The sequence below is a fragment of the Crinia signifera genome, chromosome 6, assembly GCF_055691185.1.
Source record: "Crinia signifera chromosome 6, ASM5569118v1, whole genome shotgun sequence".
NCBI classification, from domain to species: Eukaryota; Metazoa; Chordata; class Amphibia; order Anura; family Myobatrachidae; genus Crinia; species Crinia signifera.
Genome location: NC_139222.1, coordinates 16584546 through 16607822, shown reverse-complemented (window position 1 = coordinate 16607822; position 23277 = coordinate 16584546). Strand labels below are relative to the sequence as shown.

At 42.0% G+C, this 23277-nt stretch overlaps 2 protein-coding genes across 4 annotated transcripts in view; one reads left to right on the top strand and one right to left on the bottom strand.

The window, feature by feature from the left end:
- The window catches only part of LOC146010013 (uncharacterized), a 38246-nt gene extending 31555 nt beyond the window's left edge, over positions 1-6691 (top strand). For all 3 annotated transcript variants that reach the window (XM_083150782.1, XM_083150780.1, XM_083150781.1), the window contains one exon: positions 3999-6691. In XM_083150782.1, coding sequence (XP_083006908.1) covers positions 3999-5923 — 1925 coding nt within the window. In that variant the 3' untranslated portion in view covers positions 5924-6691. The remainder of the gene's footprint in view (positions 1-3998) is intronic.
- Positions 6692-21171: 14480 nt separating this feature from the next.
- Positions 21172-23277, bottom strand: part of LOC146009535 (uncharacterized) — a 35887-nt gene continuing 33781 nt past the window's right edge. The window contains exons 4-5 of the mRNA XM_083149978.1: positions 22239-22376; positions 21172-21902 (exon numbers count right to left, since the gene is read on the bottom strand). Of these exons, the coding sequence (XP_083006104.1) occupies positions 21172-21902; positions 22239-22376 (869 nt within the window). The remainder of the gene's footprint in view (positions 21903-22238; positions 22377-23277) is intronic.

Below are 23277 nucleotides of genomic sequence, written 5' to 3'. Positions count from 1 at the left end.
TGATTATATGATTCATTTATAGGTATTCTTGGATACCATCTTTTAAAATTCCCTCAAACCATTTCCCTACGATTGGCTTTAAGATCACACTTGCTGGGTCATTGCTTTTTCCTTTTTTAAATATCGGTACTACTTCCGCAATTATCCAGGTCCCGGCAAGCTCCCCCCCCCCCCCCCCATGTAGGTTCTTGGAGAACCACAACTTTAATATCATACATTAGTGTTCATTCTAGCACCCGCCAACTTTGAAAACCCATGCAGTTCCTCTTCCCTGCCTGGGTTGTCGCTGTCTGCCGTGCTATTTCTAGTTATATCTGGTTTGCATATCAGTGCTGATATACAGACCACACTGTGGTAGAAGCACTGCAGCAGACAGCGACACCCCAGGCAGGGAAGAGGAACTGCATGGGTTTTCAAAGTTGGCGGGTTCTTGAATGAACACTAATACATCCATACACACATTCATACATACAAATATACATATACTCACCTTGCCAGTCTTCCCCACTGGTGGAACCTTTTCTCCAGTTAAGTGTTCAGGGGATTAAAAAAAAAAATTGCCCGACATCCGGACTTGAGGAGCTGCACACACATGCGGGCCTCTTCAATACTTGGGGTAATTCTAGTGGAGACGGCTACATCCAATCAGGGATGAGCTGATTGGTTGAGGGGAGTCCCAGCCCTGATTGGATTAAGCCATCTCCACTGGAATCACCCTTATTACCGGGAAGGACCCGCATGTGTATTTAAAACTTTTACGGGGTCCATGTTGACATAGATACCAAAACGGTGAAAAAAGCATGCTGACGTTTTCCTGTGTCTCTCATTTCAATGTCAACGTTTTGCTTGTGTCGACCTAGTGCTTATTGACTAAAGGCTCCAGTCATCCTTCCCGAAAACCCAAAAATCAAAGCCTCATCAAGCCAGGTTTGGTAACCGTCAGGCCCTTTAGCCAGATGACAAGCTGTTTTTCTAATGCTGGAAGTCCAACCCCGGGGGTTTCCAGGGTGGGTGGTCGGTTCCTGGACTGACAATGTATAACAGACCTCCACAAACAATTCCTGGGTGTTAGACATGGTATTTTTCGACTACAACCTTTAATTTTTTATTCTAACCAATTTGTTACCACCGGTCTGCCTGCCAGATGCCGCCAAGGCTTCTTCCCTTCTGTCCGCCATTTCTTCCCTTCTGCCGACTGCAATGATCACCCCTGTCCCCCCTTCTCATCACGGACAAGGTTTCTCTTCACATTTTTTCTTGGTGTGGAAGCCCAGTGGGTCTTTCCACAGCATTCGCAACCTGAGACAGCGCAACCTGTTGCTGAGATTACCCAAATTCAGAATGGAGCCTCTTTGATCCATTCTTCTGACTCTATAACTAGGAGACTTCATGGCATTCTTAGCATTCAGGACGCCTATCTCCACATTTCCATTTGTCAATATCACCAGTATTTCTTTGCTTTATGGTGAGAGACAGGCATTACCAGTTCAAGGCTGTGCACAGCGCAGTGAGTCTTCACAAAGGTGATGGCTGCCCAACTTCACGTACTAGGAACTTGTGTTCTACCATATCTGGGTGACCCCCCTTCTGCTAGTGCAGTCTCCAAAGCATCTTGAGCTTCACCCAGAGGTATTTTATCTCTTGACAAAATGCTGGGGTCATCCTCTTGTGGACCTAATGGCCTCCAGGCAGCTACACATGTACAGCTCTTGGACCCAGGGATCCAGCAGTATGCCTTTTGGATGGCCTCTCAGCACCTTGGCCATTCCAAATGGTATATAGCTTTCCTCTCATTGCTATTCTTATACGAGTATTGGATCGGCTGAAAAATGAGATGTGACCACCATTCGGGTGGCTCTAGATTGTCCAAGAAGATCCTGGTACGTGGACCTTCTAAGACTGTCGGTGACCCCTCCAAACCGTCTCCCACTTTGGCGGGACCTATAGTCTCATGGACTTTGTCATCACCAGGATCTCATAAAATTGATTTTGAAGGGGTGGCTGTTGAGTGTTCAATCTTAGGAGTGAGAGAATTGTCACCTCAGATCAGTCAAACTATTTTTCATACGGTTTGGCAACGGTACTTCCAATGGCGCTCTTCAAATGCTATAACCCAAAGGTCTATCGACTCTCCAGTGTTCTGGCGTTCCTGCTAAGTGGTTTGGACTTGGGCCTTCATTGTTCCTCCTTGAAGGTCCAGGTGTCAACCATCTCTATGTTGTTTCAATGACAAGTGGAAGCTTCTTTCATGATTCATACCTCTGGTGCATCCATTGATGCATCCGTGGGATTTGTCACTAGTCCTTCAACTTCAGGGAGCTCCATTTTGAGCCATTGGATTCTATGGATCACATGGAAGATTTTTTTTTTTTTTTACCATGTCCTCTGCTCGTAGAGATTCGAACTTAGGGGCCCTCTCTCATCATTCACCCTTTTTGGTGTTCCATGAGGACAGAGTGGTATTACTAAATAGACAGGATATCTGCCTATGGTTGTGATGAACAAGGAAATTTTTTGTACCAGTTTTCTCTCGAGAACTTTCTTCTTCAGTCTCTTGATTCTTTGGAGACGTTGGTTGTGGTCAGGGCCCTGCGTATTTATGTGTGTTTGACCACTCCTTGAGCAAACCTGAGTCTTCCTACTTTATGATGTACATAAGATGGTCTGGCCTGCCTCAAAACAGGCCTTGGCTCACTAGTTGTGTCTCGCCATTTGCCAGGCCAATCTGTTGGTGGGGAAAGTGGTGCCAGTTTCAGTGAAGGCCTTCTCCACTTGGTCTGTTGGTGCTTCGTGGGCACCACCCACCAGTGTTTCCTGCAGAGCATCCACGTGGGCTTCTGTGCATATGTTCATCAAATTCTATCATTTTGACACCTTTGCCTCAGCAGATGCTGCTTTCAGCTAAGGGGTCTTCAGTACAGCTCAGGAACGTTCCCACCCATAAAGGGACAGCTTTGTGACGTCCCAGAATCCACCATGGGCTGAAAGTAAAAAATAAGACTGTCTTACCTGTAAAATCCTTTTCTCTGAAACCATGTTGGATGCTGGGCACCTGCCCTTACACCTCTGTCTGGGCAGAGTTCTGCTAGCTTTGGACACAGTCAGGGGAGTGTTATGCTTGTGCTCGGTGCGTGTTCCTCTGCGTGGTCTTCTCTCCTACACCAGTAACTCAGCTTGTTAAGTTTTGCTAGTTCCTGAGGACAGGGGGAATAGGGTAGGAGGAGCCTAACTCCAGAAGTTAACTCCATGATGCCTGGGTCCTCCAATCCCCACCATACCCATAATCCCAACATCCACCAAGGCTTCAGAAATAAGATTTTACAGGTAAAAATAATTTTTTTTCTGGTTTATCCTCCTTCAGCCTCTTCCTGAGATGATCTGGATCTACTAGACGTAGTTTGAGTTCTGTGGTTACTTGGATCTGCTCTGTCGTCTCCAGAGACTATTCTAGTGCAGGGTGACTGACTCCTGACTGGGCGTCCACGCATTCCTCTGATCATACCTATGTACACAGACCATGAAGAGAAGGGAATGAATCCTGGTCTTGTCTATAACATAGATTGGGGACACTGAGTCGGTCTAGAGACCAGTTAGAACAGAATATAATGAATAGCTCTGAAGGCAAAAAGTTATATGAAGAGTCTTCCCTGCATTTAATTAGGATTTACCATGGGTGTAGGTCAGTGTTTGGGTGGACATTGGGGTTGGACATCACTGATAACGAGGCTTCCAGTCCTGTGACGATGGCAGGGAAATGTTACTGGCCAATGGCTGCTGTTCTGTTGGCGATGTCACAGTGACTGGGTGGTTGCATTGTGCATTATTAAGGCGGGTCTGTTCTAGGTGATTTAGTTTCTCTTTTTGCCAACAGTCAGATTTGCTGTAAGTACATTTAGAATTGTAATAAAGTGATTAGAAATGACTGATATAATGACAATCTGCTCCTCAGTGTAAGATCAATGTTTTTATTTCCATACAATTTATTTCATTCTCTGCAGATGAAGACAGAAGGAAGAATATCGTGATGGGAGATCTCATTTTGTTTCCAGACATTAAAATAGAAGATACAGTCATACGAGATTCTCCAGGAGAAAACACCATTATCTCAGATATACATCCAGTGCTTTATAATGCAAATACAGCATCTGATCCTTCATCTCAAGGGGACTCTGCTCCTAATAACTCTGCCATTGTTACACGTAGTACAGGTCATACAGCGGATACAGGCTTTCCATGTTCTGAGTGTGGGAAATGTTTTACACTGAAATCAAATCTTGTTTTACATCAGAGAATTCACACAGATGAGAAACCATTTCCATGCTCTGAGTGTGGAAAATGTTTTACACGGAAATCAAATCTTGTTTTACATCAGAGAATTCACACAGGTGAGAAACCATTTCCATGTTCTGAGTGTGGGAAATGTTTTTCAGATAAATCAAATCTTGTTAAACATCAGAGAATTCACACAGGTGAGAAACCATTTCCATGTTCTCAGTGTGGAAAATGTTTTGCAGGTAAATTAGGTTTTGTTTTACATCAAAGAATTCACACAGGTGAGAAACCATTTCCATGTTCTCAGTGTGGAAAATGTTTTGCAGATAAATCAGGTCTTGTTGTTCATCAGAGAAGTCACACAGGTGAGAAACCATTTCCATGTTCTGAGTGTGGAAAATGTTTTACACAGAAATCACATCTTGTTCTACATCAGAGAAGTCACACAGGTGAGAAACCATTTCCATGTTCTCAGTGTGGAAAATATTTTGCAGATAAATCAGGTCTTGTTATACATCAGAGAAGTCACAATAGTGAGAAACCATTTCCATGTTCTGAGTGTGGGAAATGTTTTACACTTAAATCAAAACTTGTTATTCATCAGAGAAGTCACACAGGTGAGAAACCATTTCCATGTTCTGAGTGTGGAAAATGTTTTACACAGAAATCACATCTTGTTCTACATCAGAGAAGTCACACAGGTGAGAAACCATTTCCATGTTCTCAGTGTGGAAAATATTTTGCAGATAAATCAGGTCTTGTTATACATCAGAGAAGTCACAATAGTGAGAAACCATTTCCATGTTCTGAGTGTGGGAAATGTTTTACACTTAAATCAAAACTTGTTATTCATCAGAGAAGTCACACAGGTGAGAAACCATTTCCATGTTTTCAGTGTGGAAAACTTTTTGCAGATAAACCAGGTCTTGTTGCACATCAGAGAACTCACACAGGTGAGAAACCATTTCCATGTTCTGAGTGTGGGAAATGTTTTACACATAATTCAAAACTTGTTATTCATCAGAGAAGTCACACAGGTGAGAAACCATTTCCATGTTCTGAGTGTGGGAAATGTTTTACACATAATTCAAAACTTGTTATTCATCAGAGAACTCACACAGGTAAGAAACCATTTCCATGTTCTGAGTGTGGGAAAAGTTTTACATTTAAATCAAAACTTGTTATTCATCAGAGAAGTCACACAGGTGAGAAACCATTTCCATGTTCTCAGTGTGGAAAATGTTTTGCAGATAAACCAGGTCTTGTTATACATCAGAGAAGTCACAATGGTGAGAAACCATTCCCATGTTCTGAGTGTGGAAAATGTTTTACACGGAAAGCCGCTCTTGTTATACATCAGAGAAGTCACACAGGTGAGAAACCATTCCCATGCTCTGAGTGTGGAAAATGTTTTACACGGAAAGCACATCTTGTTGTACATCAGAGAAGTCACACAGGTGAGAAACCATTTCCATGTTCTGAGTGTGGAAAATGTTTTGCAGATCCATCAGGTCTTGTTATACATCAGAGAAGTCACACAGGTGAGAAACCATTTTCATGTTCTGAGTGTGGAAAATGTTTTACACGGAAAGCACATCTTGTTGTACATAAGAGAAATCACACAGGTGAGAAACGATTCCCATGTTCTTAGTGTGGAAAATGTTTTACACGGAAATCAGCTCTTGTTATACATCAGAGAAGTCACACAGGTGAGAAACCATTTCCATGTTCAGAATGTGGAAAATGTTTTACGCATCAGTAAAGTCTTCTTAGCCATGAGGCACAATGCCAAAACAGTAGAAGAGGCACAGGCATTTCTTAGAGTGGTTTTTCTAAACTCTTGAAAAAGCTGCAAGGAGCTGCAGGGAAACGCGTCAGGGTGCATTGACCAACTTTCTACATCTGTGTCTGCGCTTGGACCAGTATCTGGATTCTGATGCTGTTGGAACCATAGAGACTGCAGAAACTACTCCTGATTCAGATTATTGGCACTTATCTATCCACTGTAACTAGTGAGGAACTACCAAATGAACATTTATCTATAAGGACGCCTGGGACTCCCCTCCAGCAGTGATAGGCCTGGGAATGACCACCTGCAATGCCTTGTGCATCTCTTGTTAGGGAGTTAGTGATCTGCAGCCATTACCTAGACTGAGTCCATTTATGTCACAGGAACAAGCACAGTAGCTTTTATTTTGGGGGGGGGGGGGTGTTAACCAGAATTTAAAATAACTTTGAGTAAATTATAATTACACAGCAATCAGAAATTGCTGTTAGATTTGAGAATTGTGCTCGGAATACAAAGAAAGTAAGTGATACTATGGGGAACGTGACGCCGGCACTGTATAACATGTCATTTGTATGCACACAAACATTTGTACAATAAAATAATCTTTCCCTTGTGAGATCATCACGTCGCATCTGGAAACAATAAAAATAACTATGGAACCTAAACAGATCGGGCATCAATGGATAAACTAAAAGTCAAACCCAACGGATCAGCCCAAAAAATCGGGTGAATATTGTCCCAAATCGGATGTCTGACATACGCTCCGGCATGCAGTCCTGTGCGCATCGGAGTTGGAGGTCGGACGGCTGACCATAAGATGGGTCAGTATTGGACCCATCAGCGGGACATCACGGGTGCTTTTTTAGAACCCACAAAGTGTGTCGCATCCGATCAGGTCCAAAGGTGTGTGTGTGCCAGCAGTGCCACCACTCGCACACACCTGTAGTCTGCAGAGCGGGGAAGCGCCGGGCAGGAGAGACAATCTCCTCACTCTGCATACTCCAGGGAACAGGCTGCACCGGTAGCTGCAGGCAGCCAGGAGATTTCAAAGCTCCCATTCAAATGAATGGGAGGCCGCTGATTGGCTGAGGGCTCTCCCAACCAATCAGCGGCCTTCCATTCATTTGAACATTCAACTTTCCCAGCAGCTATCCTGGGGGCACTTTTTACATGTGATAAATCACATGTGATTTATCGCAGGTGAACAATGGCACATCAAGTGCCAAATCATTATGTCAGCCCTCTCGGGTATCTGCCGGGGGAACTCAAGGGAAATCTGGTCCTTAAGACACTTTTGGGAGCCTTTAGAGAGATGGGGAATAAAATAGCACAGCAAAAGTGATCAGGGTCAAATTATTAGGGTGTGAGACTCAGAAAAATATTATGGGAGAGTTTTCCCATTTTTTAAAGCAGCAATCATTTACACTGCAAAACCAGGGTGATTTTGCCATGTCACTGATTGCCTCCTTAAAAGAAAAATGGGAAATAATCTCTAACTTTCTGATTCTCGCACCCCTGATTACATTTGTCCCTGGGCGTAGAGAATAAGCTAAGAGACCTGGCGGAGCCACTGCATTAGGGGATGGTAAACCATTTCAGTTTTCTGTGTGCAAGAAATGTTCACAGAGATCTTTGTGCACAGTACAGAAGTCATACAGGTGTGGATCTGTTTTATGCTTTGAGCGTGAGAAATGTTTTATACAAAAATCATTATTACACATCAAGGAATTTACAGGTAAGAAGTACTTTACATGTTCGGAGTGTGAGAAATGTTTTACACAGAAATTATGTTATTACACATCAGGGGGAGGGTATAGTAAGAAACCTTATAGCAATAAATGAGTGTAGAATAGAGGGCAAAGACAGCTACATTGTGGAGGAAGTTAGGAAGAAGGGAACAAGGTATACGGAAGGAGAGACACAGCCAAATACAAATATTGTCCATGCTACTGATTTATCGTTTTAGGAACCTTCTGCAACAGGTAACATGACAAGGGCACAGGAAAAACGAGATCTGAAATGCCTTTATCTGAATGCTAGGAGTGTAACTGGTAAAATAAGGGATCTAGAGACCTTAGTTTTGGGTGTTAGCACGGGGAAAGATACCTGTGCACTAGTACCAATCCCATTATAATTATCAATTGTCAACAGTAATTGTAAATAATCCACAGTATTGGCATTTGTGTTCCTGGGCCCTGATAAATGATGTGGAGGTTCTCCCGAGAGTAACTAAAGGAGCGCTCTCTGTTTGGGGGCACGCTTATTAAACCGGAGCGTATAATTATATATGTACAACAGTTAGGGAACAGGCGCTCCTGCGGTGTAAGGGAGAATATAAAGCACAATCCGGGGCTAATTTCACCCAATCCAAAAGAAGGTATTTTGGACAAGAGTCCTTTTGGTAATATTTATTAATAATCCTTAATGCGCACTGCACCGTGGATCTTCAGTGGTTTCACATCCCCCAAAGCGTTTCGTCCTTACGGACTTCATCAGGGGTCATCAATTTCTAAAAGTTGAACACAACACATGTTTAACATACAGGGTACACTTATGCTGTAAATTGGTAATGTGCAACCAACATTTTATATATATACATATATATAGACAACTTGAGGAAGGCACTCCAAATACAGATCCACAGTAATTGCCGGGGTGCTGCACGCAGGGTGAGTATGTAGACAGTGATATCGTCTCACTCTCTCGGTCTTTCAAAAAGAAGCTCAGTACACAAAGTACAATACATATATATATATATATCGGTGTCGACCTGGCACTCCTGTGGTTGGTACAGCTCACCCTGGTGCCCTCAGGATCAATTCTGTAGAAATAGGTAGAAGCAGACAGCAGCACTCAAAAGGGATTTTTCAACGGTGTATTTCATAGAAAACGTCAAACCAACGTTTCGGGGTCTAAGTCACCCCTTTTTCAAGGTGTATGTGCAAACGAGAACATCTAAATGTGCTTACCTTATATAACGAAGTGAATCCTGTCAGATCGCGCCACTCAGCCAGCGTGTGTGCTGGTGCCGGAAAACCGGAAGTTAAGGGGAGTGTGTCTCAGCGGAGTCCCTGTAACGTGCACCGCATCGGTATGTGCAAGCTTCACCGGTGTCATGGTTACTAGCATGGGCGGAATTACAGTAATCGGCAACCAGGGCTTTCTCGCTGTGTGGGGCGGTCTGTAACAAAACCAAAATAAAACATGCCGTTATACAGACAATAATATAGACCACCATACTGGACCCAGTGTAACAACTAGTGATTTAAGAAAGATGCACCAATACAGGCGCAATGGTATAAAATCAGTACATTAAAATCGTGATACATATATATATAGGTGGACTGAATAGTCAGTAATAGGTGATAAAAGGACAACGTGCTGGACTGCCACAGGACCTATATAAATCAGCGTCAAATAGCCTAACTGGATAATATCTGCATAGTCCCTGTTCAATCGGATTGACACAAAGGTCATACTCTAGTGGTCGTTAGGTCACCAAGACTAACACAGGCTGTGACAGGACACCTGTTCCGTCACTATAATAAAGTGTCTGGAACTAGGATACTGTATGTAAACTCTGTACATTACATGTAACGGTCTAATAATAAGTTCAAGGCTGGTGCGACTCAGCAAAGGTAAAGGGATAGAAAGAATTAACGCGGAGGAAGTAAAAGCACACAGTATGATGTCATGGACATTCTAGCATATAAATGCGGAAAAGGAATTCCAAGGAGTAGTTCCAGGGAATATACAGGCGCTTGACAAGATCTGTCCCCCTAAATGTTAGCTGCTGCTCAAAGAGGGGGGATAGTCAGTCCCCACCAAAAGAAACCAACACCACCAATCACGCTCAAGGTGAGAGAGCAGCGCTAAGAAACAATTTACACACAACTGTTTAGTACAATGTAGAAAATAATTTTACTGAATAAAATCAAAACATAAGCATAAAATCATCACAATGCAGAGACAATTGCCGGCTGACATGTAAAAAGGGTTCTTCACATCACAGGAATGAATTTCAATGTGGATTGGGCTCATTTGTGATGTGTATAATGGAAAATTCCAGGGGGGTGTGTGGAAAATTCCGGGGGTGGGTGGGGGAGAGACGAAAGGTAGTCACAGGTAAGTGCACTTTACCAGTTGGTCGGAGCTCTTGATGTCCAATGGTTTCCACTCAGGTGGTATTGTAATCCTCACAATGATATACGGCACTTGTTCAGCCGTTGGAGGAGAGTCGGCTTCTGCTTTATGGTGGTACCCCTCGTCTGTTTGAGCTTTGAGGGGAGGGGGGTTGTAGATGGGAGGAGAGGGGGATTTTGGCACCCCAATGGAATCCAAAAAGCGGTGTCCGCCGAACTGGAAGAGAATGACTTGGTTGGTGGTAAGTTACTCACTTAGACAATGTCCTCCATGGGTGGCAAGCTGGAATTATGCCGCTGGATGTTGGGAGGAGGAGTATCCACCATGCACCAGGTGGGATGAATTCCCTGGATGGGGGGACACAGTGAATCCGTAGGTGATGGTGCACCTCGAGTGGGTAGGTCCAATAGGGGTAAGGGGGGCCACACGTAAGGTCCTGGAGGTGAAGAACAGGTAGTCCTGCTGACGCGTTTCACTGCCAACTGCAGCTTTATCAAAGGTGTCTAGCAGTGACTCCAGTATGGGTATATATTCCCTCCCTAATGGGCTAATGATCAGCATGTGTGTGTACAAACAGTAACATAAATATGCACAATATCCATAAAATCAACTAAATTACATTATAGCAGGAGACAGACGCATAATATTAAACACAGAGTCTGCAATAATAACAAACAATACCTAAAAAAGGTAGGGAAGTGGTATGGTATGCAAATCAGAACGGTCACGTGACTCGGTGCAATAATGTGACATTAAGCATAAAAGGCGTTTCTAAATAACTTGCAGGGTATACATTATCTAGACTGGTGGCCGATCATTGTGGCACATCCAGTAATAGTTATATAGAATTTAGTGGGCTTAAAGGAAAGTGGCGAATGATTCGTCCTGTGGAACGCATATGCATTCCAAATAGCGTTTTACTATTAGTTCCGCCATCATACCGGAAGTATTTGGCAGAGGGCGGGAACTGGAGTGAGTAGTATAGGAGTATAATGGGAGGCAATTGTTTGATGTACATTGCCATCCCATAGAAAGGTTCCGGGCTTCATACCCATCGTATCCATAGGGGTGCAGAGGTGATTGGACTCTGGATTAGTCACATGATTCGTCCCGAGCCAATCAGAGACCATGTGTAAGTATTTATATGGTAGTTTATAGTGATAGAGATTTGTCAATGAACAGTTTAAATAGCGATCACGTGACCAGACTGATTTCTAACAACAAAAAGTAACAAAATCAAGTTAAAAGATAGCGGATGTTATATAAAATAAGACAATCAGATATATAGCGCAGGTGCGCTCCATATCACGTGTACAGACCATTAAAAAATTAGTATGAGGAACAAATAAATTTTATCCAGAGTATTGTGAAATGGTTAATAGTTGGAAATAGAGATAGAGAGAATAACATTTTTATCTGGCAGCAAATTTATAGCTAATCAGGAAAGAATGTTTATAAGTTGTAAGAAGCATACACAGAGACAAGGGGAATAGAATGGCTAAAGATAATTATTTTATATAAGGAAAGAGATATATATAATAAAAATAAGGGGAAAAAAAGAATGAAATATGTGTAATATATATGTACAATTGGATAGGGAATTGATCAATAATTATGAAGATCATATTAACTTGAATTTAGCAGTAGTATAACATCCATAGATAGTGGGACATAAATGGATAGTCTAGATGCTATCCTAAAATTAACAAGGAGCAGTGACAAATATGCAACATGATATACCAGACTTAAGAAGCTAAAGCACAATATTTAGTTCCATTGCTTCGTTAAGACCTTTAGGGAACAGACAGTCCATCTTAAAGGTCCAAAAGATTTCTTGCCTGCAGAGGGTGTGAAATCTATCGCCGTCCCTTTTGGTTGGGGGTACATGTTCAAGACCAGTCAGTGTGAGATCCTTCGAATCATTGTTATGACACTCAGAAAAGTGCCGGGACACGCTGTGCAGCAAGGAACCTTTGAGGATATTCCTACGATGCTCAAGGAATTGTGTCCTCAGAGGCCGTGTTGTGCGCCCCACATATTTTAAGTCACAGGTACATTTCAGTAAGTAGATGGTAAAGGGCGTATTGCAGTTAATAAAAACCACGGACCTTTAAAGTGTCATAGATGTGTTCACGACCAAAATTTTATTAGTAATGTAATTACAAGTAATGCATTGTGTTCTACCACACTTGTAGCATCCCGTTGGTTTAACGGGTAACCAATTGGTGGTTAAAGTATGTTTATCTTGGGAGTCTCGGAGACAGCTGGGGGCAAGAAGGTTTTTCAAGGATTTATTTTCACGAAAAATGAAGGACGGGCGTGAAGGTAGCACATCCCTCAAAATGAAATGTTTTTTTATTTATAATCCTCCATATCTCTACATAATCTTTATTAAAGATGGAGATGAAGGAAGTTTCACAGGGATTTAGATGACTATCAATCAAACAATGTGAGAAATTATCGTCTCAAACACAGACAGCCCACCCAAGGTAGGACAAATAACTATAACAACAGATCTAGATTCAATGATAATAGGAAACAGTCAGAAAAGCTAAGGGACTCTAATGTTTATGATCCTCCTAAATATAGGAGAGGGAGTGCCCGTGAGAATAATGGCGGGTATACACCCTCACCCAATACCAGGAACCATCAGTACAAGCATAATGCACATTCTGAATCTAATTATCAGCCGTTAGGGGCTACACCAAAAATTAACTATAAAACAACAATAAAAAATAACAGAGGACCTATTACGGATCATCATCATTTTTTAGGATCCCGCCAAAATTGGGAGACATCAGGGGGAGGGGACCCCCAAAAGAAGGAGACGATCAAGCGTATAGGAACTAGAGGAGGAAAGAAGACCCAATATAAGAAACTAAAATTGGCTAAACCTCCCCCATCCAACATATTTAATATTTCATCAAGAGAACTTAGTAAAACAGAAATTAACTTACTAGGGAAAGGTTTAAAACTCTCGCCCTCTACTGAAGCCAATATTTTCAGTTTATTTATTGAACTTAATCGCTATGTCCGAACTCTCTGTAGACAGAGATACTTTTTTTCTCAAAGACAGCAAAAAAATGAGGATTCATCAGCCCCTATCCTACTTGACAGTGGGGATCTGACCAGCCTTGATATCCTGGCGGATCTTTGGTTAGAAAGTAACAATTCTCCTAAAAAACTTTTTTATGTTGACAAATCTAAATTAAAACAAAAGTCAGACTTCTACCCTATAAAAGCAAAAGGTACTAGTGTTGAAACATTCTATAAGACCACATTGGAGGATTTTAAACAGTTGTGTTCTTCAAAAAATTCCAAGGGTTCTAAAAAAATTAAGCACAGACTTAGGGACAACCTTAATGTCTGGGATAGGAAGGCCCTGGTCGGCCTCACTGAGGACACCACTATTGTCTTCAGAGAGGCCGACAAGGGCGGAGGAATTGTAATTCAGGATCGTGTGAGTTACATTAGTGAAGCCACCCGACAACTCTCCAATACCACATTTTATGTGGAACTCCTTAACAACCCCACACAGTCATATATTTCAGAAGCTAAGGGACTCTTAGATAAAGCAGTCTTGGAATCTGTGATCTCAAAAGAGGAATATCACTTTTTATTTAACCCACATCCTTCTGTCCCAATCTTTTATCACCTCCCCAAAATCCACAAACACCTCACTTCACCACCCGGTCATCCAATTATTTCTGGGGTTCACTCTCTCACCTCTAATCTTTCACAGTTTGTTGATTCTTATTTGCAGCCACGGGTGTCCACTCTCAGATCACACATCAAAGACACCTCCCATTTCCTCAAATTAATTAAAAACATCCAATGGAAAGACTCTTACCACTTTCTAACACTAGACGTGGAGAGTCCGTACTGTAACATACCCCATGAATTGGGGGTACATACAATTCAAAAGAGATTACGGGATGATGGTGATCTGACAGTGGAATTATGTCAATTCATTATTGACTCTATTTCCTTCATACTCAAACACAATTACTTTTTGTTGCAGGACACGTTTTATTTACAGGTGATGGGGTCGGCCATGGGGACCCGATTCGCGCCAAGTTATGCCAACCTATACATGAGTGAGGTTGAGGACCAACTTATTTGGCAATCCACACTTTGGCGTGAATCTGGTCCTCTATGGCCGTTATATGGATGACCTTATCTTTATTTGGGATGGGGATGTCACTTCTATCACTTCCTTTGTGTCTCACCTTAATTCCAATCAATTTAAACTCCTATTTAAACTTTAAAAGTGCTCACTACCCCCACTGGATTAAAAATATTCCCAGGGGGCAGATGCTACGTCTCAGACGCAACTGCTCGGAGTTGGAAACATTTGACCAACAAGCCGTACAACTTATGAAATCGTTCCAACACTGTGGATACCCCGAACAATTGGTGAAGGGGGCTTACGAATCAAGTAGAGAGAGAGATAGGGACACCCTCTTATATAAAAAGACCCCTGATAAATGTTCTACTGACTTCATGAACAAATTTTCCTTCATCTCCACCTTTAATATAGATTATGTAGAGATACAGAGGATTATAAATAAAAACCATTTCATTTTGAAACAAGACCCCCTATTGAGGGATGAGCTACCTTCACGCCCGTCCTTCATTTTTTCGTAAAAATAAATCCTTGAAAAACCTTCTTGCCCCCAGCTGTCTCTGAGACTCCCAAGATAAACATACTTTAACCACCAATTGGTTACCCGTTAAACCAACGATGCTACAAGTGTGGTAGAACACAATGCATTACTTGTAATTACATTACTAATAAAATTTTGGTCGTGAACACATCTATGGACACTTTAAAGGTCCGTGGTTTCATTAACTGCAATACGCCCTTTACCATCTACTTACTGAAATGTACCTGTGACTTAAAATATGTGGGGCGCACAACACGGCCTCTGAGGACACGATTCCTTGAGCATCGTAGGAAAATCCTCAAAGATTCCTTGCTGCACAGCGTGTCCCGGCACTTTTCTGCGTGTCATAACAATGATCCGAAGGATCTCACACTGACTGGTCTTGAACATGTACCCCCAACCAAAAGGGGCGGTGATAGATTTCGCACCCTCTGCAGGCAAGAAATCTTTTGGACCTTTAAGATGGACTGTCTGTTCCCTAAAGGTCTTAACGAAGCAATGGAACTAAATATTGTGCTTTAGCTTCTTAAGTCTGGTATATCATGTTGCATATTTGTCACTGCTCCTTGTTAATGTTAGGATAGCATCTAGACTATCCATTTATGTCCCACTATCTATGGATGTTATACTACTGCTAAATTCAAGTTAATATGATCTTCGTTATTATTGATGAATTCCCTATCCAATTGTACATATATATTACACATATTTCATTCTTTTTTTTTTATTTTATTTTCTATTTCCTTATTTTTATTATATATATATATATATATATATCTTTCCTTATATAAAATAATTATCTTTAGCCATTCTATTTCCCTTGTCTCTGTGTATGCTTCTTACAACTTATAAACATTCTTTCCTGATTAGCTATAAATTTGCTGCCAGATAAAATTGACATTCTCTCTATTTCTATTTCCAACTATTAACCATTTCACAATACTCTGGATAAAATGTATTTGTTCCTCATACTAATTTTTTAATGGTCTGTACATGTGATATGGAGCGTACCTGCGCTATATATCTGATTGTCTTATTTTATATAACATCCGCTATCTTTTAACTTGATTTTGTTACTTTTTGTTGTTAGAAATCAGTCTGGTCACGTGATCGCTATTTAAACTGTTCATTGACAAATCTCTATTACTACAAACTACCATATAAATACTTACACATGGTCTCTGATTGGCTCGGGATGAATCATGTGACTAATCCAGAGTCCAATCACCTCTGCACCCCTATGGATACGATGGGTATGAAGCCCGGAACCTTTCTATGGGATGGCAGTGTACGTCAAACAATTGCCTCCCATTATACTCCTATACTACTCACTCCAGTTCCCGCCGTCTGCCGAATACTTCCGATATGATGGCGGAACTAATAGTAAAACGCTATTTGGAACGCATATGCGTTCCACAGGACGAATCATTCGCCACTTTCCTGTAAGCCCACTAAATTCTATATAACTATTACTGGATGTGCCACAATGATCGGCCACCATTCTAGATATACCCTGCAAGTTATTTAGAAACGCCTTTTATGCTTAATGTCACATCATTGAACCGAGTCACGTGACCGTTCTGATTTGCATACCATACCACTTCTCTCCTTTTTTTAGGTATTTTTGTTATTATTGCAGACTCTGTGTTTAATATTATGCGTCTGTCTCCTGCTATAATGTAATTTAGTTGATTTTATGGATATTGTGCATATTTATGTTACTGTTTGTACACACACATGCTGATCATTGGCCCATTAGGGAGGGTATACTGTATATACCCATACTGGAGTCACTGCTAGACACCTTTGATAAAGCTGCAGTTGGCAGTGAAACGCGTCAGCAGGACTACCTGTTCTTCACCTCCAGGACCTTACGTGTGGCCCCCCTCACCCCTATTGGACCTACCCACTCGAGGTGTACCATCACCTACGGATTCACTGTGTCCCCCCATCCAGGGAATTCATCCCACCTGGTGCATGGTGGATACTCCTCCTCCCAACATCCAGCGGCATAATTCCAGCTTGCCACCCATGGAGGACATTGTCTAAGTGAGTAAATTACCACCAACCAAGTCATTCTCTTCCAGTTCGGCGGACACCGCTTTTTGGATTCCATTGGGGTGCCAAAATCCCCCCCTCCTCCCATCTACAACCCCCCTCCCCTCAAAGCTCAAACAGACGAGGGGTACCACCATAAAGCGGAAGCCGACTCTCCTCCAACGGCTGAACAAGTGCCGTATATCATTGTGAGGATTACAATACCACCTGAGTGGAAACCATTGGACATCAAGAGCTCCGACCAACTGGTAAAGTGCACTTACCTGTGACTACCTTTCCTCTCCCCCCCCCCCCCCACACCCCACCTGGAATTTTCCATTATACACATCCCAACTGGGCCCAATCCACATTGAAATTCATTCCTGTGATGTGAAGAACCCTTTTTACATGTCAGCCGGCAATTGTCTCTGCATTGTGATGATTTTATGCTTATGTTTTGATTTTATTCAGTAAAATGATTTTCTACATTGTACTAAACAGTTGTGTGTAAATTGTTTCTTAGCGCTGCTCTCTCACCTTGAGCGTGATTGGTGGTGTTGGTTTCTTTTGGTGGGGACTGACTATCCCCCCTCTTTGAGCAGCAGCTAACATTTAGAGGGACAGATCTTGTCAAGCGCCTGTATATTCCCTGGAACTACTCCTTGGAATTCCTTTTCCGCATTTATATGCTAGAATGTCCATGACATCATACTGTGTGCTTTTACTTCCTCCGCGTTAATTCTTTCTATCCCTTTACCTTTGCTGAGTCGCACCAGCCTTGAACTTATTATTAGACCGTTACATGTAATGTACAGAGTTTACATACAGATATCCTAGTTCCAGACACTTTATTATAGTGACGGAACAGGTGTCCTGTCACAGCCTGTGTTAGTCTTGGTGACCTAAGACCACTAGAGTATGACCTTTGTGTCAATCCGATTGAACAGGGACTATGCAGATATTATCCAGTTAGGCTATTTGACGCTGATTTATATAGGTCCTGTGGCAGTCCAGCACGTTTTCCTTTTATCACCTTTTATTGACTATTCAGTCCACCCATATATATATATATGTATCATGATTTTAATGTACTGATTTTATACCATTGCGCCTGTATTGGTGCATCTTTCTTAAATCACTAGTTGTTACACTCGGTCCAGTATGGTGGACTTTACATTATGGTCTATATTATTGTCTGCATAATAGCATGTTTTATTTTGGTTTTGTTACAGACCGCCCCACACAGCGAGAAAGCCCTGGTTGCCGATTACTGTAATTCCGCCCATGCTAGTAACCATGACACCGGTGAAGCTTGCGCATCACGATGCGGTGCACGTTAGACACACTCCCCTTAACTTCCGGTTTTCCGGCACCAGCGCACACGCTGGCTGAGTGGCGCGATCTGACATGATTCACTTTGTTATATAAGGTAAGCACATTTAGAGGTTCTCGTTTGCACATACACCTTGACAAAGGGGTGACTTAGACCCCGAAACGTTGGTTTGCCATTTTCTGTGAAATACACCGTTGAAAAATCCCTTTTGAGTGCCGCTGTCTGCTTCTACCTATTTCTACAGAATTGATCCTGAGGGCACCAGGGTGAGCTGTACCCAACCACAGGAGTGCCAGGTCGACACCGATATCTATATATATGTATTGTACTTTGTGTACTGAGCTTCTTTTTGAAAGACCGAGAGAGTGAGACGATATCACTGTCTACATACTCACCCTGCGTGCAGCACCCCGGCAATTACTGTGGATCTGTATTTGGAGTGCCTTCCTCAAGTTGTCTATATATATGTATATATATAAAATGTTGGTTGCACATTATCAATTTGCAGCATAAGTGTATCCTGTATGTGAAACATGTGTTGTGTTCAACTTTTAGAAATTGATGACCCCTGATGAAGTCTGTAAGGACCAAACGCGTTGGATTGTGTTGAGAAACCATTGAAGATCCACGGTGCAGTGCGCATTAAGGACTATTAATAAATATTACCAAAAGGACTCTTGTGCTTATACCTTCTTTTGGATTGGGTGAAATTAGCCCCGGATTGTGCTTTATATTTCTCCCTTACACCGCAGGAGCGCCTGTTCCCTAACTGTTGTACATATATAATTAAGCGTGCCCCCAAACAGAGAGCGCTTTTTTCTTCTTTCCGCTATACCTTTAATTACCGTCAAAGGAAGAAACTCCACATCATTTATCAGGGCCCAGGAACTCAAATGATAAAGGCATTTCAGATCTAATTTTCCCTTTGCCCTTGTCACGTTACCTGTTGCAGAAGGTTCCTAAAACGATAAACCAGTAGCATGGACAATATTTGTATTTGGCTGTGTCTCTCCTTCCGTATACCTTGTTCCCTTCTTCCAAACTTCCTTCACAATGTAGCTGTCTTTGCCCTCTATTCTACACTCATTTATTGGTTTAAGGTTTCTTACTATACCCTCCCCCTGATGTGTAATAATATAATTTCTGTGTAAAACATTTCTCACACTGAACATGTAAAGCGCTTCTCACCTGTGTGTTCCTGATGCGTCATAATATAATTTCTGTGTAAAACATTTCTCACATTCCGAACATGTAAAGTGCTTCTCACCTGTAAATTCCCTGATGTGTAATAATGATTTTTGTATAAAACATTTCTCACACTCAAAGCATAAAAACAGATCCACACCTGTATGACTTCTGTACTGTGCACAAAGATCTCTGTGAACATTTCTTGCACACAGAAAACTGAAATGGTTTACCATCTCCTAATGCAGTGGCTCCGCCAGGTCTCTTAGCTTATTCTCTACGACCAGGGACAAATGTTATGAGGTGTGCGAGAATCAGAAAGTCAGATTATTTCCCATTTTTCTTTTAAGGAGGCAATCAGTGACATGGCAAAATCACCCTGGTTTTGCAGTGTAAAGGATTGCTGCTTTAAAAAATTAGAAAACTCTCCCATAATCTTTCTCTGAGTCTCACACCCTAATAAGTTTGGCCCTGATCACTTTTACTGTGCTATTTTATTCCCCATCTCTCTAAAGCAGGGCTGGGCAATTCCAGCCCTCCAGATGTTGAGGAACTACACATCCCAGCATGCCTTGCATCAGTTTCAGCATGGCCACATAGCAAAACGAATGCAAAGCATCCTTGGATGTGTAGTTCCTCAACATCTGGAGGGCCGCAATTGCCCAGCCCTGCTCTAAAGGCTCCCATACACTTGTCCAAAAGTGTCTTAAGGACCAGGTTTCCCTGGAGTTCCCCCGGCAGGGCTCACAGAATGATTTGGCACTTGGTGTGCCATTGTTTATATGCGATAAATCGTATGCGATTTATCACATGTAAAATGTGCCCCAGGATAGCTGCTGGGGAAGTTGAATATTTAAATGAATAGAAGGCTGCTGATTGGTTGGGAGAGCCCTCAGCCAATCAGCGGCCTCCCATTCATTTGAATGGGAGCTTTGAAATCTCCTGGCTGCCCGCAGCTACCGGTGCAGCCTGTTCCCTGGAGTATGCAGAGTGAGGAGATTGCCTCTCCTGCCCGGCGCTTCCCCGCTCTGCAGACTACAGGTGTGTGCCAGTGGTGGCACTGCTGGCACACACACACCTTTGGACCTGATCGGATGCGACACACTTTGTGGGTTCTAAAAAAGCACCCGTGATGTCCCGCTGGTGGGTCCAATACTGACCCATCTTATGGTCAGCCGTCCGACCTCCAACTCCGATGCGCACAGGACTGCATGCCGGAGCGTATGTCAGACATATCCGATTTGCGGCAATTTTCACCTGTTTTTTTTTGTGCTGATCCGTCGGGATTGGGTTTGACTTTTAGTTTATCCATTGATGCCCGATCTGTTTAGGTTCCATAGTTATTTTTATTGTTTCCAGATGCGACGTGATGATCTCACAAGAGAAAGATTATTTTATTGTACAAATGTTTGTGTGCATACAAATGACATGTTATACAGTGCCGGCGTCACGTTCCCCATAGTATCACTTACTTTCTCTGTATTCCGAGCACAATTCTCTAATCTAACAGGAGGAGAGTCCCAGGTGTCCTTATAGATAAATGTTCATTTGGTGGTTCCTCACTAGTCACAGTGGATAGATATATGCCAATAACCTGAATCAGGAGTGGTTTGTGCAGTCTCTATGGTTCCAACAGCATCAGTGCCCAGATACTGGTCCAAGCGCAGACACAGAAGTAGCAAGTTGGTCGATGCACCCTACGCGTTTCACTGCAGCTTCTTGCAGCTTTTTCAAGAAAAAACACTCTAAGAAATGCCTGTGCCTCTTCTACTGTTTTGGCATTGTGCCTCATGGCTAAGAAGACTTGACTGATGCGTAAAACATTTTCCACATTCTGAACATGGAAATGGTTTCTCACCTGTGTGACTTCTCTGATGTACAACAAGCTGTGCTTTCCGTGTAAAATATTTTCCACACTCAGAACATGAAAATGGTTTCTCACCTGTGTGACTTCTCTGATGTACAATAAGAACTGATTGATCTGCAAAACATTTTCCACACTCAGAACATGGAAATGGTTTCTCACCTGTGTGACTTCTCTGATGTACAACAAGATGTGCTTTCCGTGTAAAACATTTTCCACACTCAGAGCATGGGAATGGTTTCTCACCTGTGTGACTTCTCTGATGTATAACAAGAGCGGATTTCCGTGTAAAACATTTTCCACACTCAGAACATGGGAATGGTTTCTCACCATTGTGAATTCTCTGATGTATAACAAGACCTGGTTTATCTGCAAAACATTTTCCACACTGAAAACATGGAAATGGTTTCTCACCTGTGTGACTTCTCTGATGAATAACAAGTTTTGATTTAAATGTAAAACATTTCCCACACTCAGAACATGGAAATGGTTTCTCACCTGTGTGACTTCTCTGATGAATAACAAGTTTTGATTTCTGTGTAAAACATTTTCCACACTCAGAACATGGAAATGGTTTATCACCTGTGTGAGTTCTCTGATGTGCAACAAGAACTGGTTTATCTGCAAAACATTTTCCACACTTAGAGCATGGAAATGGTTTCTCACCTGTGTGACTTCTCTGATGAATAACAAGACCTGATTTCTGTGTAAAACATTTTCCACACTCAGAACATGGAAATGGTTTCGCACCTGTGTGAGTTCTCTGATGAACAACAAGACCTGATTTATCTGCAAAACATTTTCCACACTGAGAACATGGAAATGGTTTCTCACCTGTGTGAATTCTGTGATGTAAAACAAGACCTAATTTACCTGCAAAACATTTTCCACACTGAGAACATGGAAATAGTTTCTCACCTGTGTGACTTCTCTGATGAACAACAAGACCTGATTTATCTGAAAAACATTTTCCACACTCAGAACATGGAAATGGTTTCTCACCTGTGTGAATTCTGTGATGTAAAACAAGATGTGATTTCCGTGTAAAACATTTTCCACACTCAGAACATGGAAATGGTTTCTCACCTGTGTGAATCCTCTGATGTAAAACAAGATTTGATTTCCGTGTAAAACATTTTCCACACTCAGAGCATGGAAATGGTTTCTCATCTGTGTGAATTCTCTGATGTATAATGAGATATGATTTCAGTGTAAAACATTTCCCACACTCAGAACATGGAAAGCCTGTATCCGCTGTATGACCTGTACTACGTGTAACAATGGCAGAGTTATTAGGAGTAGAGTCCCCTGGAGATGAAGGATCAGATGATGAATTTGCACTATAAAGCACTGGATGTATATCTGAGATAATGGTGTTTTCTCCTGGAGAATCTCGTATGACAGAATCTTCTATTTTAATGTCTGGAAACAAAATGAGATCTCCCATCACGTCATTCTTCCTCCTGTCTTCATCTGCCGAGAATGAAAAAAATAAAAACATTGATCTTACACTGAGGAGCAGATTGTCATTGTATCAGTCATTTCTAAACACTTTATTACAATTCTAAATGTACTTACAGCAAATCTGACTGTTGGCAAAAAGAGAAAATAAATCACCTAGAACAGACCCGCCTTAATAATGCACAATGCAACCACCCAGTCACTGTGACATCACCAACAGGACAGCAGCCATTGGCCAGTAACATTTCCCTGCCATTGTCACAGGACTGGAAGCCTCATTGTCAGTGATGTCCAACCCCAATGTCCACCCAAACACTGACCTGCACCCATGGTAAATCCTAATTAAATGCAGGGAAGACTTCATATAACTTTTTGCTTTCAGAGCTATTCGTTATATTCTGGATCTAACTGGTCTCTAGACCTACTCAGTGTCCCCAATCTATGTTATAGACAAGACCAGGATTCATTCCCTTCTCTTCATGGTCTGTGTACATAGGTATGATCAGAGGAATGCGTGGACGCCCAG